At 35.0% G+C, this 13,824-nt stretch overlaps 1 protein-coding gene across 1 annotated transcript in view; it reads left to right on the forward strand.

The window, feature by feature from the left end:
• Positions 1–13,824, forward strand: part of LOC130014271 (mucin-2-like) — a 60,306-nt gene that overhangs the window by 7,297 nt on the left and 39,185 nt on the right. Inside the window, exons 5-18 of the mRNA XM_056103255.1 lie at positions 263–433; positions 1,047–1,240; positions 1,887–2,001; positions 4,027–4,203; positions 4,518–4,591; positions 4,873–4,974; positions 5,365–5,530; positions 6,277–6,523; positions 7,266–7,416; positions 7,865–8,164; positions 8,436–8,597; positions 11,606–11,804; positions 12,239–12,500; positions 13,317–13,521. Coding sequence (XP_055959230.1) covers positions 263–433; positions 1,047–1,240; positions 1,887–2,001; positions 4,027–4,203; positions 4,518–4,591; positions 4,873–4,974; positions 5,365–5,530; positions 6,277–6,523; positions 7,266–7,416; positions 7,865–8,164; positions 8,436–8,597; positions 11,606–11,804; positions 12,239–12,500; positions 13,317–13,521 — 2,525 coding nt within the window. The remainder of the gene's footprint in view (positions 1–262; positions 434–1,046; positions 1,241–1,886; positions 2,002–4,026; positions 4,204–4,517; positions 4,592–4,872; positions 4,975–5,364; positions 5,531–6,276; positions 6,524–7,265; positions 7,417–7,864; positions 8,165–8,435; positions 8,598–11,605; positions 11,805–12,238; positions 12,501–13,316; positions 13,522–13,824) is intronic.

A 13,824-nucleotide genomic window follows, 5' to 3' on the forward strand; every position in this document is an offset into this window, starting at 1 on the left:
GGCCGTCCACTATGTTTTCATAATAACATGGTCATTAAACTGAAAGAATAAAATTAATATATATTTATATAATGTATTATTATATTAATATGGCCTGAAAAGGAACAAGTCCAAAAGAAATCAAAACGCATTTTCAACCTAATTTGCTTTATAGAATATATATTTATAAATTGCGAAAAATCATTATTACATTAGCTTGGGCTTAGACACAAATTTGAAAAAAAACCTCAACTATATTCATTTTTTTTCTTATATTTTCCAGCGGTAACTTCCTCTCGTCAGTACTGTTATACATCAGAATTGGGTTGTAAAGGGGTGAAAGTTGGAGGTAACAACGAACCAGTAGCATTCGAAGATTGCTGCAAAGCGGGCTCCTCTGGTAACTTTTGGGGAAACAGCTGGGAACCTGCTGTCTGTAAACCCTGCCTCACAGGTAAACTATCTTCTCACGATAATCTGTGGCAATTCTATTGTATTTTGTGATGAATCGTATGCGAGAAAATCCCCAAATATCAGCATTGCACTAGATCGATATCTTGCGAAGAGAACGAGAGTATCGGACACCCCTAAAGCCAAAATAAAAAATAAATACCTGTTGCCCGACCGACCCTATTATGTTAAATCCAATATCAGCGACACTGAACTTTTTTTCTCTCTCATTGCCCAGGTCCTATAACCCGGCCTTAGTGTGATTTTCTTTAGACAAATCGCTACCCTGAAATCTCCGTATTATTTCCAAGAACATTACTCGTTAATTAAGCTAGAAATGCTAGGGAAACAAACTCCACGAAAACAAAAAATATATACCGTGAGTGTTTTTTTTTTGTTTTTTGTTTGGGGGGGGGGGGGAAATAATCGAAACACTTGTATATTGTTTTTTCTTGGGTTGACATCAGTTCTATAGCTTATATTAAAAATTCTTTTAAAAGAAAAATAAAGAAAGAAATAAGAAAATAATAATAAAATAAAACCAATCTCTTACCATACCTTTAATGAAATCATTGGGTTTTGATTTGATTTCATCAGTTTTTTTTCTCCAATAACAGGCAATGTGAAGATTGTAAACCAAACAGCTGGATTGAAATTCAAGAGTTGTTTAGCCTCTGGTGACTCCCTCTATAGAACATTTGACGGTGTTTATTTCAACTACAAGTCAACATGTGAAGTCACCTTGGCGAAAACCAACGACTTTACTGTGACGGCATCTACAGACTGCAATGCTGAATCAATCTGCCAGAAGGTAGACAATGCTATTTGAATTTATACGAACGACTAGACAGCTGTCCTTGTCAGGCCCTCCGTCTTGCACCTCTGGAAAACCACGCCCGAAAATCTCGATGAACTTTCTCGGTCAACACCGGGATCGAACCCGCGACCTCCAGACTAGCGAGCCAGCATCTTACTCACTTCCGTCTTCATTAGCCCAGTTTTCTTACTCACTTAGTCACCGTGGCTCATATCACTAAAAGGAATATCGCTTCTAAAATGGTTCAGATCCGTTCAGTATTCATAAATGTTTCAATATTTGTTATGCTCTGTAGACGATATATACGGCATTTCGTCAAAATACTCATTTATTTAAAGCGGCCATTGTGGACTCCGGAAATGCCCCCATCCCCAACTGGTCTGTAATTAGCCTCTCCCATGTACATTTGGTTCTCTTTGGCTAGTGTACAGTAGTCCAAATTATCCAGTGTATCACAGAGGATGCAAATGGGATGTGCGAGTTACCGGCCTTACCTTTTTGATGTGATTTGATTGGCTAATAGTAAGCTCTATTATTAGAAGACTGCGAAATGACATGCAGACGTCACCAGCGTTAACTGTATTTTCTGCCTCCAAAGAAACATGAAATAAAAATAACATAAGAACGTTTTTGCTTTCAGAAAATCAAAATCACCGATGTTGTAAATAGTGCTACATTCTCTTACGTGGATGGTCAAGTGTATATTAATTCCGTCAAATGTCCCGTAACACAAGAAGAACCTTATTCCGACTCACGTAAGTTTTCTGTCTAAAGATCATTGTTTTTTTCAGCAGGCATACACAAAGTTTGAAAATAATATATTACAACATGAAATTAATATACTTTAGGGCTTTTGCAGAAAAAGCGACAGACCCCCACTCGTCGTTCAAAGTGTTTCAAAGTAGTGCTTTGCAGATCCTATCTCATTTGTGTTGAAAGGAATGGATTAATTGTACCATCCTGACGAATAGACACTTTTCCTTCCCCCCCCCCACACCCTCGACCTGCTTCGTATAAAAAGAGTAGGTGCGTCTAGCTACGAGTAGCAGTACTTGGTCGATCATGTACTTGACTTGACAAGCAACAAAATATAAAACGTGTTAATTTCAAATAGACTAAACACAAGCACATGTTTATTAAATAAACAAACCTGAATAGCAAAAGGGGTCGTACTTATACAATACATTTTCTATTGATCTGGTCTCCCTATATGCCGTAGGGTGACCCACCATAAATAAATATCTCCATATATCTCGACAATTTCGCCACAATATTTATATATATGCCAAGCCTCAAATCAGTTTCACACAATTATAGTCACTAAATAAACGATCATGTTGTACTTAATAAGCTATGGCCAATAATCATCTATAAATAATAGACTGAAAACTGGTTCCATGTGTCGTCCATAACATCCAGACACTTTTGAGTAAAAGATAGGTTACGTGCCCTTGTTTTGAAATTAGTCTCGCTTAACCAGTCTATCGACCATTCTAAGGCTGATTGACAGGTCGGGATAACCAAGACTACTTTTTTACGAAACATAACAGAAAGCGAGAACAAGAAATTGAATTTAGAAATGAGCACGTTAGCTAGCTCAACAATTGTTTTAAGAAGCTTGTAAAAGTAAAATGAAACTACTGCTAGTATCATGTTCCTGTCTAACCCGAGTGTTTCAGAGATAGTATTTGTACTAAACCAAAAGATGCCGCTCTTAACGGTACAGTTAATAATAAAGCGATTTAAAAAATGAAACGAACGTAATTTCTAAATCTGCTGTAATAACCAAGAAGCTTAATTTTACTGCTATTCAAAATCGTCAACAATCAATTTTTTACGGCTGTAATAGTTGATAGATTTGTAGAGAATTGCACGTGCCATGGCTATTTATAGTATCATACTGTCAGAAAGTTGGCCTCGACACGGCGAATGTGCACGCTTCAGTGGTAGTCTCGAACTATCAGCGGTTGACTGTATTTCTGTAGCTGCATGGGTCACCCTACATTATGGCATGTCAGGAATTGTACAAAAGTTAAATATTTCGCGTGGCAAAGGGTTGACTTGATGCGACTGTTCGTGGCTTACTATCTAATTTGTGAAATCTAGAGATGTTAAGTGCCGGCAATTTTGTTGAAATTTCGATGGGCTGTAAAAGCTAAGAAAAACTTCTTAAAAATTGATTCTTCATATTATAGGCGTAGGGGTTAGTGGACAGAGACTCCACTGAACAAATTTAAAGATGCATTATGTAAGAGTTCGATACAAAGCTGGCCGTTTTTTCTATAATAGTTCTAAAATAAATAAAGCAAAATGAATATATTGAACATTTCATTCAAATTACTTTATTCTGAGCGAAATTTTCACTGTTTGGAGTTTTGACAATATGTGGCACCCATTGTTTATTATCATAACAACGGCACTTGTTATGCGAGACTTAGCCTCGTTTTCCTTTTTAAATTAAATCATTAAATAGACGAAGCGTTCTAATCTACTTAAAATCGAACTCATCCGATGGCATAGAGAGTTGATTGTGGGCTTGTCATATTAATAAATATTAAAATAATAGTTTTTATAACGTTTGGAGCCAAAATTAAGACCTGCAATAGGGTAATTTAGCTGTCACATAATGCATCTTAAATTTTAGCAGAGAAGAGAACTAGTCTTTCTTACCACAATAGTGATATTATGATTGAAAACCTTTTTTTTTGGAATAAATTATGATAATGTTTAACAATTGGAATTTAATCATACCCTTAATTTCTTTTTGTGTTATGTTTTAGTTGTCAATGTTGTTCGATCTGGTGACTCGATTTACATCAAACATTCATCCGGTTCTACTGGACTTACCGTTCGAGTTGACAAAGACGGCGCTGCCTACGTCACACTGAGCAGAACAGGTCTTATTGGAAGTGGTGGTGTAACTGGTATGTGTGGAGACTTCGATGGTGATACATCAGGTATGATATTCTAAGGCCTTGTTTCAATACGGTTCACCCATTACTGAATTTAAAGGATTGAACAGTTTTTAAGCTTTAATGCACCAGGAGTCCAATAAGTGGCCCTTTCGTTATTTTAATTTAACATGAATAAGGACTACAGATGTTTTTTTAGATAGTAATTGAAGTTAGATAACTCCTTGACACCGATGTTCATAGATAGAACAGCATGAGCCTTCAGTCGTAGAAAAACGATAAAGATGGCCGTTTGGTTAGATTGCATTATGTTTATAGCGAAATTTTATATACATGTATTTTTTTTCTTAATTTACCAGACGAGGCTGATCTCTCCGCTGATGGATTCAAAGCTAAAGCTATGGGAGATTCGCAATTAGTAGCCGGTGGTACAGTAAGTAGTTGGTTATGCATTTTCTGGGCACTTTAACCGTCTAATCTGTTTCATAAATGTAGTAGTGACAGTAAAAGCAAGAAGAAGATATATAAGCAATATCGGTTTATTAAAACATCCTTTTCGAACAGGCGTTATTGCAAATCCAAATAATGCTCAGTAATGATTATATCCTGTAATTAGTAAATTATCCAAATAATGCTCACTAATAATTAAATCCTATAATTAGTAAAATATGAAAATCTATAAGTTGCTATATTTGTCTCTAACTTTTGTTTCAGTGTGGTCAAGCTTTACCCGAATGTTCCGAAACTCAACTATCAGTAGCCGCACAAGAATGTTCATACCTGAAGTCTAGCATGTTCGCTTCGTGCCACGGAGTTGTAAGTACTTTACCATATCAAATAAATGAAGACATCCAAAATCAAAGCCGTAAAATGCAGGAATTAGACACAGACCGCCTTATCCTTCGAATTACACCCCGCCCAACCCTCTCCATTTTACTGGAATAGTTTTAAACCATGTAATATTTATAGACTAAAAGAGGTCGAACAGGCCTTATTAAGTTTAACGAGAAATCCATACAGTAATCAAAGCCGTAAAATGTAGGATTAGACCTAGACCCGCTAATCCCTCGAATTACCCCTGCGTTAGACCACTTGGCCACGCCCCCACCCCCTCCTCATGTACAGTAATACAATTGTCCAAAGAAAAAAAATCAGCAGTGAAACCATTGAATGAAAACCTAATTAAAAATATTTTATTTTCCGTAGGTCGATGTCAATTCCTATTTTGAAATGTGCAAAGAAGCTTACTGTGCAGCTGCTGTAGCCAGTGAGGCGTCAGCCAAAGAAGCTCGTTGTAACAGATTTAAGATGTATGCAACCGAATGTGCTAATAATGAAATCGTCATCAGTTGGAGATCACCGCTCTTGTGTCGTAAGTATTGTCATTTCGAAGTAAACCACAAATTACTGTTACCTCATTTCGACTTCAACCCCGAACCCAAAATGAAATGGGGTTTAATGTCCTCCTTTTCTGCACCGACCGGGCCAAAGAAGACGGGCAACTCGAACCACATGTAGGTTTCCATAGAAAAATATACCCTTGATTGTCTAATAGTTACCGGGTTGACAACGATAGGAATCGTCCTTTGTGGAACGCTGGATTGTGGGTCCGGGAAGTTTCAAATGGAAAGGAACGGAATTCACCACTTTCACTATTCATATTCCCCCCCAGCAACTAATTTAGCATTCGTAGAATCGCGACGTTATCAAAATTAATTAACTTGCTCCAGCTATCGTGGTTGATAGAGATATTTTTCTTATAATGTCAGCGCATGCCTTGTAGCCCAAATCTCCCTTTTCATTCACTCTATTACCACTTTTCATTGGATTGGGGGAACCCAATTCCGGAACGTTCCACCGAGTAAATATCCTCTGGGAATTCCTGATACTGATATAGAACTTGAAACTAGATTACCCGCCCCCCCCCCCCTTAATATTTCCATATTCAGAAATAAGGTGGCAAAATATCACGATACGTCGATATGTTGTCCTGTTAAAATATTCAATGTTATTTGAAATAAAGACATCTTTCAGTCAAATTACATTTCATCTTATAAATGAAGAGATGAAATACAATTCATGGGCATATATATTAAAGGATTTTTATTCTGATTACAGCGATTGTGTGCCCAGCCGGTATGGACTACAGTCAATGTGGAAGTTCATGTCCTCGCGGATGTGGAAATTACTTTGCTTCTTTGAACAAAGATGAATGTGGTCGATGTGTACCTGGTTGCCAATGTAAGCCTGGTCTGGTCTTACACAATGGCGCATGCGTAACAGCAGATAAATGCTCTTGTAAATACCAGAAACAAGACTACAACTATAATCAAACCGTAGTCTCCGAAAACAACTGTCAAACATGGTGAGTACACAGGTCACAATTCTGTGGAATACAATTTACTGTTTTGACTAGGCTTCTCTGGGCATTATCAAGCTAAGATAACATGTGAAAATATAACAAGATAATATATACGTGTACACAGCAATATTTGGTTAATGCTGACCGATCAGAGATACCCTTCTAATAACCTTAAAGGGAACCTAACTTAATTAAGGATTATAAAAGTTTAATTCTAATAAACAATATCCAATACGACATATAGATCACTTTACCTGAAATTAACAGAAAATGATTAATGAATAACTTGTTGTGGAGTATTTACAATTATTTGATCAGGGTCTAATAACCACACTATCCTGAAAAGAGAAGAAATTTGATTAATATTATCATGCATACATGCATATTGATGTACGTTATTTCACTTAAATACAAAAAAAGTCTTAGAACAATGACTGCACAAATAAAAAAGAATTATTGTAGTCATGTACAAAATTTAGATTATTAATCTTGAATAGTGACGAGACTTATTACATATTGATTACATTACTTTTATTATTGTGTCAATAAAATACGTATAATCAAGACTTACTTGTTTCGAGGCATTCACTTTGGGCTCTCTGATGGCTTACTCCTCCTGCAACTGCCCAGTTTGTGTCCTGAATATTTATTGGTGTTTGTTTTGTGTATATAGGGGTACCCCTTATTTGCACCCCACTAATACCACACCCGTTAGATATTGCTTAATATCGTTTTTATTTTCCAGCACTTGTGGTCTCTATGGATATTGGAATTGCGTAAGCAGACCATGCAGCGCTACCTGTGAAATTGTTGGAGTTGGTTCTATGAAGACTTTTGATGGAGCATCTATTCATATTGGAGCTACTACGTCTACTTGTAAATTCACCCTTGTACAGGTAAGCCTTGTCTGTACAGAAAAGTAATTGGTCTGTTTTCTTCAGGTATCTGGGGGCCCATTGAAAATAATTGTCGCGTATCGTACCAACGTACAACCTTGTTTCAAGTGTACACCTGTTATTTTATATATTTTATTACATAGTTTATCCAAAACATTAAGGGCCCATGTACAACATTTTAACAGATTTGGGGACCCTCTGATTGGTAGGTAAATGTGACCCTCGGAACTACATACTAGCAATTATATTATTCCACCGATTACTCTTTTATTTCCGATTATTATCTTGATGAACGACAAGAGAAATATATATAAAGTGTACGGCTCGTGGGAATGGACTACATTTTCTTTAGGGAACTGATGCGATTAATAAATCTTTGTTAGTTTAAACATATTTTATTGACAAATATCAAAAGGATTGAGCATAAATCTTTGTTCTTATGTTACAGGGAGCCGACCTTGAAATATCGTTAGATACAACTAAATGCGTCAGTGGAATAAATGCTGTCTGTATTAAGGGCGTGAAAGTTGTTTATAAAGGTCAAGCTGTAGAATTGAAAAATATAGATTCCTCAACACGACTCATCACCAGCTCAAGTGACAACACACCAATGCCTTTCTCTGTTGGTAACTTCTACATTAAGAAGGTCACCAACTTGTACTACGTTATTGAAGGTCCAAATGTTCGAGTCCTTTTTAGTGATGCTGGTCGATTAACAATACGATTACAACCGGCGTATGTAAATCAAGTAAGTGTCTCTTTATATTATATGAAAATATTCACTTATATTTATCCATTAACCGTTTTGGTAAAGTTCCTTTAAACTTTCGATTGTAATGTCTGACCTGAAGCAACTGAAATATTTGTGCTTTACTCCCGCCAAGTTAAACTCTGTTTAAATTTTCGCATTTATTTATCTATTATTCATTTAAATCTATTCTATTAAATCCGTCGCTGACGACGAACCATCCTTTGTTACATGATATTTATATTAAATATATTGTTTATTTTTAATTTAGACTGCTGGTGCATGTGGGAAATTTAATTACCAATTCAATGACGAATTTGAGCTACCCTCAGGCGGTGCTGGTACATCCAGTGAATTTCTCCAAGCCTATTCTGATGGCAACTGCGGCGCTCATTTTGATATAAGCACTGCCACCAAGACATCATCTGCTATGGTAAGTAAAATTGACACTGTGGTTTCTGTATAAAAATTAATCGAATACGTCTCCGTCTCACAGCGAATGAATTCAGTAACGCCTTTTGCTCTTCGCTCACCGGCTTTTCATATGTACATGACTTTCGTAGCATTTACAAAGGTGAATAATATTCAAATTTTTTTTTAACGTTGAATCTGCTAGTTTTCCACAGGACATTTGTGATGGCTAATCGTTAAGCGCGAGAGAATTCCATAAACAATACCGTTTAGTTAAAAATGAATTATGACGGCGCTTAGTCAAGGATGGATTGAAAACTTTGAAGTTATGTGAAAGTTCTGGGCCCTGTTTCTCGAAATCTTAACTAAAGATAAAATCCAAATTTTAGTAGATACTTCAATTTTGATTGGCTAAGCACTAAAATCAATCTAATATTATCCAATCAAATTACTAAAATTTGGATTTTTATCTTAGTTAAAATTTTGTGAAACAGGCCCCTGATGTCTATATTAAGAATAGCTAACAATATTTGTTTATTTGAATTTGCTGATAATTATTGTTTTTAATATAGGAATTTTCTGCCCATGTAAGTTAATAAGTGTTGTTGGGTTTATTTTATTAAAATAAGCCAACATTTTAAACTCTTTATGCACAATATTTCATTTTTTTATTTTTCAATATTTTATAGCACTAGCATTATATTTCATTGGAGGAAAAGTAAACATATTTTGCGAAGCTGTAACATATAAAAATGATTTTTCGATTATTCGTTTTATTTCGTAATTAAAATTTATGTTTAGTTTAAGTTTGTAAATATGTAAGAAGAAATGACATGCTCTAATCATTTAGATAGTAGGGACGGTCATATGTCCTATTTGTGTGGATGATATATCAACGTCACTTCCTGTTGATCGTTTATTTATATTATGTTGGGCTAAATATGAAATTTTAAAATGATTCAATATCATTATAAACTGTGGCTTCTTCATAAACGTAGATGTTTACTTTTCTTTTAATATATTTACAATATTTAAAATGAACGATGTACAGATAATGGTACGGGCTAGATAATATAAATATCCATTTCAAACAAATCAAAGAATAGAAGTATTTTGAATTAAGATTGGACTATGTATGTGATGTTACACGTTTCAATTATTGCTTCAATGTTAATGGTAAAATGATCATACGTTATTGTGAAATAGAATGAAATAATTACTATATGTAAAGCCATATTTTGTTTTATCAAGCTCAAACCAGAGTCACACACTATTGATAAGCATTTTCTATCAGCAACATGACCTAATTATTAAACATGGCTAGCAATACCCACTTGATCATGTGTAACATTTGCTAGGGTATTCTCTATCCACACTAACTTTACTATCTGTACACGCCCCGCACATACATTTCCTTCATTTGACCAATAATTTATTTTGGATACTTTAATTAATTTAAATTAGAAGAAACACAGAATGCATATTCCGTTTTAGAATTTAATCACGACTGCACCTTGAGCTTCGGATATTTTCAAAATTAGAGACACAAAGAAGTAAACTTGACAGATTTTGTCACTACCATATGGTTAAAAGGAGGCCTTTTTATTCTTTGTTAGTATTTTTTTTAAATCTTGCAGACTCCACACGCCACATTTGTGCAGTAGTGTCATTTATACAGTCATTATTTTTCTCAATTTTATTTTATATAAATAAAACACCTAAGCACATATTCGTTATGCGTTCGTATATTGTTGTATTTACGGTAGTTCCCGTATTGGAAAGCGCAATTCACGCCTCTTAATTGAAGCATTGTCATATGGTCAATGGTAAATTGGACCCCAAGTTGATTCCAACATGGCCGCCGCATATTAATGAGTCTACTCTGGGAATACCAACCCTAACGCTAGCCCATTTTAGAAGGGTAAAAGGTAAAAAAGACCCAAGTTGAGTCTTATAAAAACGGTTGTGGTTGGGGTTAGGGTAGGTATTCCCCACGTAGACCCATAAATATACGGCGGCCATGTTGGAGTCAACTTTCGTCCAATTTACCATTGACTATTGTCATTTATACAGTCATTACTTTTCTCAATGATACGTTCGTATCTTATTGTATATGTGGTAGTTTCCGATTTAAAAATAGCGCCCTGGGGCCTGTTTCACGAAAATTTAACTAAGATAAGTTTTAGTAATTTGATTGGATAATATTAGGTTGATTTTAGTGCGTAGCCAATCAAAATTGAAGTATCTACTAAAATTTGGATTTTATCTTTAGTTAAGATTTCAAAAACAGGGCTCTGATCATGTCATATTTTCAACTCGAAAGCTACGCGGGCACTCTGCATGGCTCTCAAGTAGAAAATGCGAATAGTTACATACTCGAGATTTATTTTCAATTTTGAAAATTGTTATTACCGTGAATACGACATGAATTGAACGAAATGAATAAATATATCATCTACTTATTGCACTTTTATACATTATTAATATTTGTTCATATACTGGGTGTTTGGTTTTACAATTGAATTACACAGAATGTGGAAATAAATACTATACTCAGAAATTACAAATCGTTCATAGTTTGGAAACATATTTACCCGTTTCAGCTTAAAATAAAACGTCTTTTCTGCATGACCACATAGGTTGAAATATAGGAAATTACACATAATTAGATATTAAGACAGTCACTAAGGGGTTATTGAAACAACATAGGTCCTTGCTTTGAAGAAACATCCCCTTAAGAAAGAGTGTGAAATATTTTAATTAATTAGCATTATATTTCGAAAAAATGAAATATGATCTACCCCCTCGTGGTTTAAAACACAAATCAAGAAAGAAAATTTGATCTGTTTGACCATAATTCAATACACACGATCCAAAAGAAGAACACTATTGAAATAAAATTCGACCATATTTTAGTCCTGAAATGACCTACTTTGTGTCGAGTGGACGTTAAACCCCATTTCTCTCTCTAAAAGTGCACGCTGGAATTGAAATGCTAATATTAATTATCAATGCTGTATTTTATTTCAGTGTAACGAGTTAGATACAATGTTTACTGTGAGCACATGTAGTAACACCCAACCGACAGACCGCGTTTCCGGTTTAAAGGAACTCTGTGAAATATCAGCAGATCCATTAAACGTCTGTCCAATCGCTTTTGCCCTGATGGGAGACTGTGGTGTTACCAAGGAACAATTTGAAGCACAAACAAATCTGTACGCCAAGTGTAGTAAGTATTAACTAAATTGTATTGTTTATCCATTTAAGAAACTATACTTTAATTAATTATGAAATTATGATTTAAGTGATAAGGGCATTTATTTCGGCAATTACATTCAGGAAACTATAGCGTAATTAATGTATGAAATTGGAGTTTCCTTAATTTATGAAATTAGAGTTTAATTAATTTATGAAGTTAGAGTTTAATTAATTTATAAAATTAGAGTTTAATTAATTTATGAAATTAGAGTTTAATTAATTAATTAATTTATGAAATTAGAGTTTAATTAATCTAGTACAGTAAATATTGATTAATTGATTACGCAGATTTTATTGTTTTAAAATTTAAAATGAAAATGACTTAGAACATTCCAAATTAATTAAAATATAAATGAATCATTAACATTTCCAAGCATGTTCTGATACTGAAACATTTTTTTATAGGTCAATACTTTACTTGCGAAAGTGGATATATCTTTGAAAATTGTCAATCGGTCTGTAAAAGTGCATGCCGTGATTATGCCTTGTCCACAACATGCATGGAACAATGTGTACCTGGTTGTTCATGCCCAAGTGGTGATCGGCAAACTGACAGCTTATCTGGAATGAACAGCTGCGCAACACAAGCTAGTTGTACTTGCTATGACATTGCCAGCAATGAGGTCACGGCTGCCGGTACATCTACACAAAGAGGCTGCCAGGAATGGTAAGTTATACGGTCAACATTTCAGATTTCAAGACACCTATCTATTTGTGATTAATAAAGTTAATCCTGATCGTCCAACCTATCTAACAAAAACACTACATCTTACCTACCATAATCTTTCTCTTTCTCTTCCTTTGGTACCTGTTCAAATGTCAATAAAGACAGTTAACAGGCTGAAGCAGAGGCTGATCAAAGATTTTCAGCGGGAGTGTGTCCAGCAATACCTAATTGCAATGTTGAATGTTGAATTGTTCTAGTGACAATTCACCTGTGCCAAGACCCTACGACGGAGGGGTCTTGTGGGTGGTAGGGGTGTTGGGGGGTCTCTCAGAAAATCTGAAGAACGCTCCTGTGAAATCAGCGAGTAAATTATCCTCAAACACGTTTATTGACAGCTTTGCAAACGCGCACCATTTTCTATGAAATCAAGCGCCAGACACTCGATTATTTGTCGTTTTACTAAATGATCTATACCCACCTAATATTCCACGTTAAATCTTACCGTTGTACTAACGTTTTAAAATCATCTACCCACCCAATATTCCACCATAACATCTTACCGTTCTACTAACGTTTTAAAATCATCTACCCACCCCATATTCCACATTACATCTTAACCGTTGTACTAACGTTTTAAAATCATCTACCCACCCAATATTTCACGTTGCATCTTACCGTTGTACTAATGTTTTGAAATCATCTACCCACCCAATATTCCACACTACATCGTATCGTTTGACTATAAGTTTAAAATCATCTACCCACACAATATTTCATAAATGTTATATCATTTTTTTGTTCTTTCTCTCCTATTAGTACCTGTTCCAACGCAACTTTATCATGCGTCGACTCTCAATGTACAGATGTAATATGTTCTTCTGGTTTGGAAAAAGTAGATGCTACCCCAACTGAATGCAGACCACGATGTCCAAACAAATTTGAAGCTAATTCTACATGTGCCGAGCAGACATCTCTAACATCAAGACGATGCTTTTGTCCCGTTGGACAATGGGAAAATTTGGTAAATCATTTAACATTTCCATAAAGTTTAAATAATAAATTTTGTAAAATTAAACTAAACGGTAACATTTTAATTGGTCTTATAAATAAAGAACGAATTGTTCTTTTTGCATGATTATTAAATAAATTAAAACAAAAATTAGAGAGTATGATTTCCAAAAATTAGATTATGGACCCAATGCCTGCCGGAATCGATAGCATTAGTTCGGATGTTGTTATATTTTATTGTGTCGTACCCATTTGGTAGTAAACTACAACCACACGAAACTACCGTATTTCATCTAACTGCGACTATTTTTTTGTA

This window comes from Patella vulgata, chromosome 9 (genome assembly GCF_932274485.2).
Source record: "Patella vulgata chromosome 9, xgPatVulg1.2, whole genome shotgun sequence".
NCBI lineage: Eukaryota > Metazoa > Mollusca > Gastropoda > Patellidae > Patella > Patella vulgata.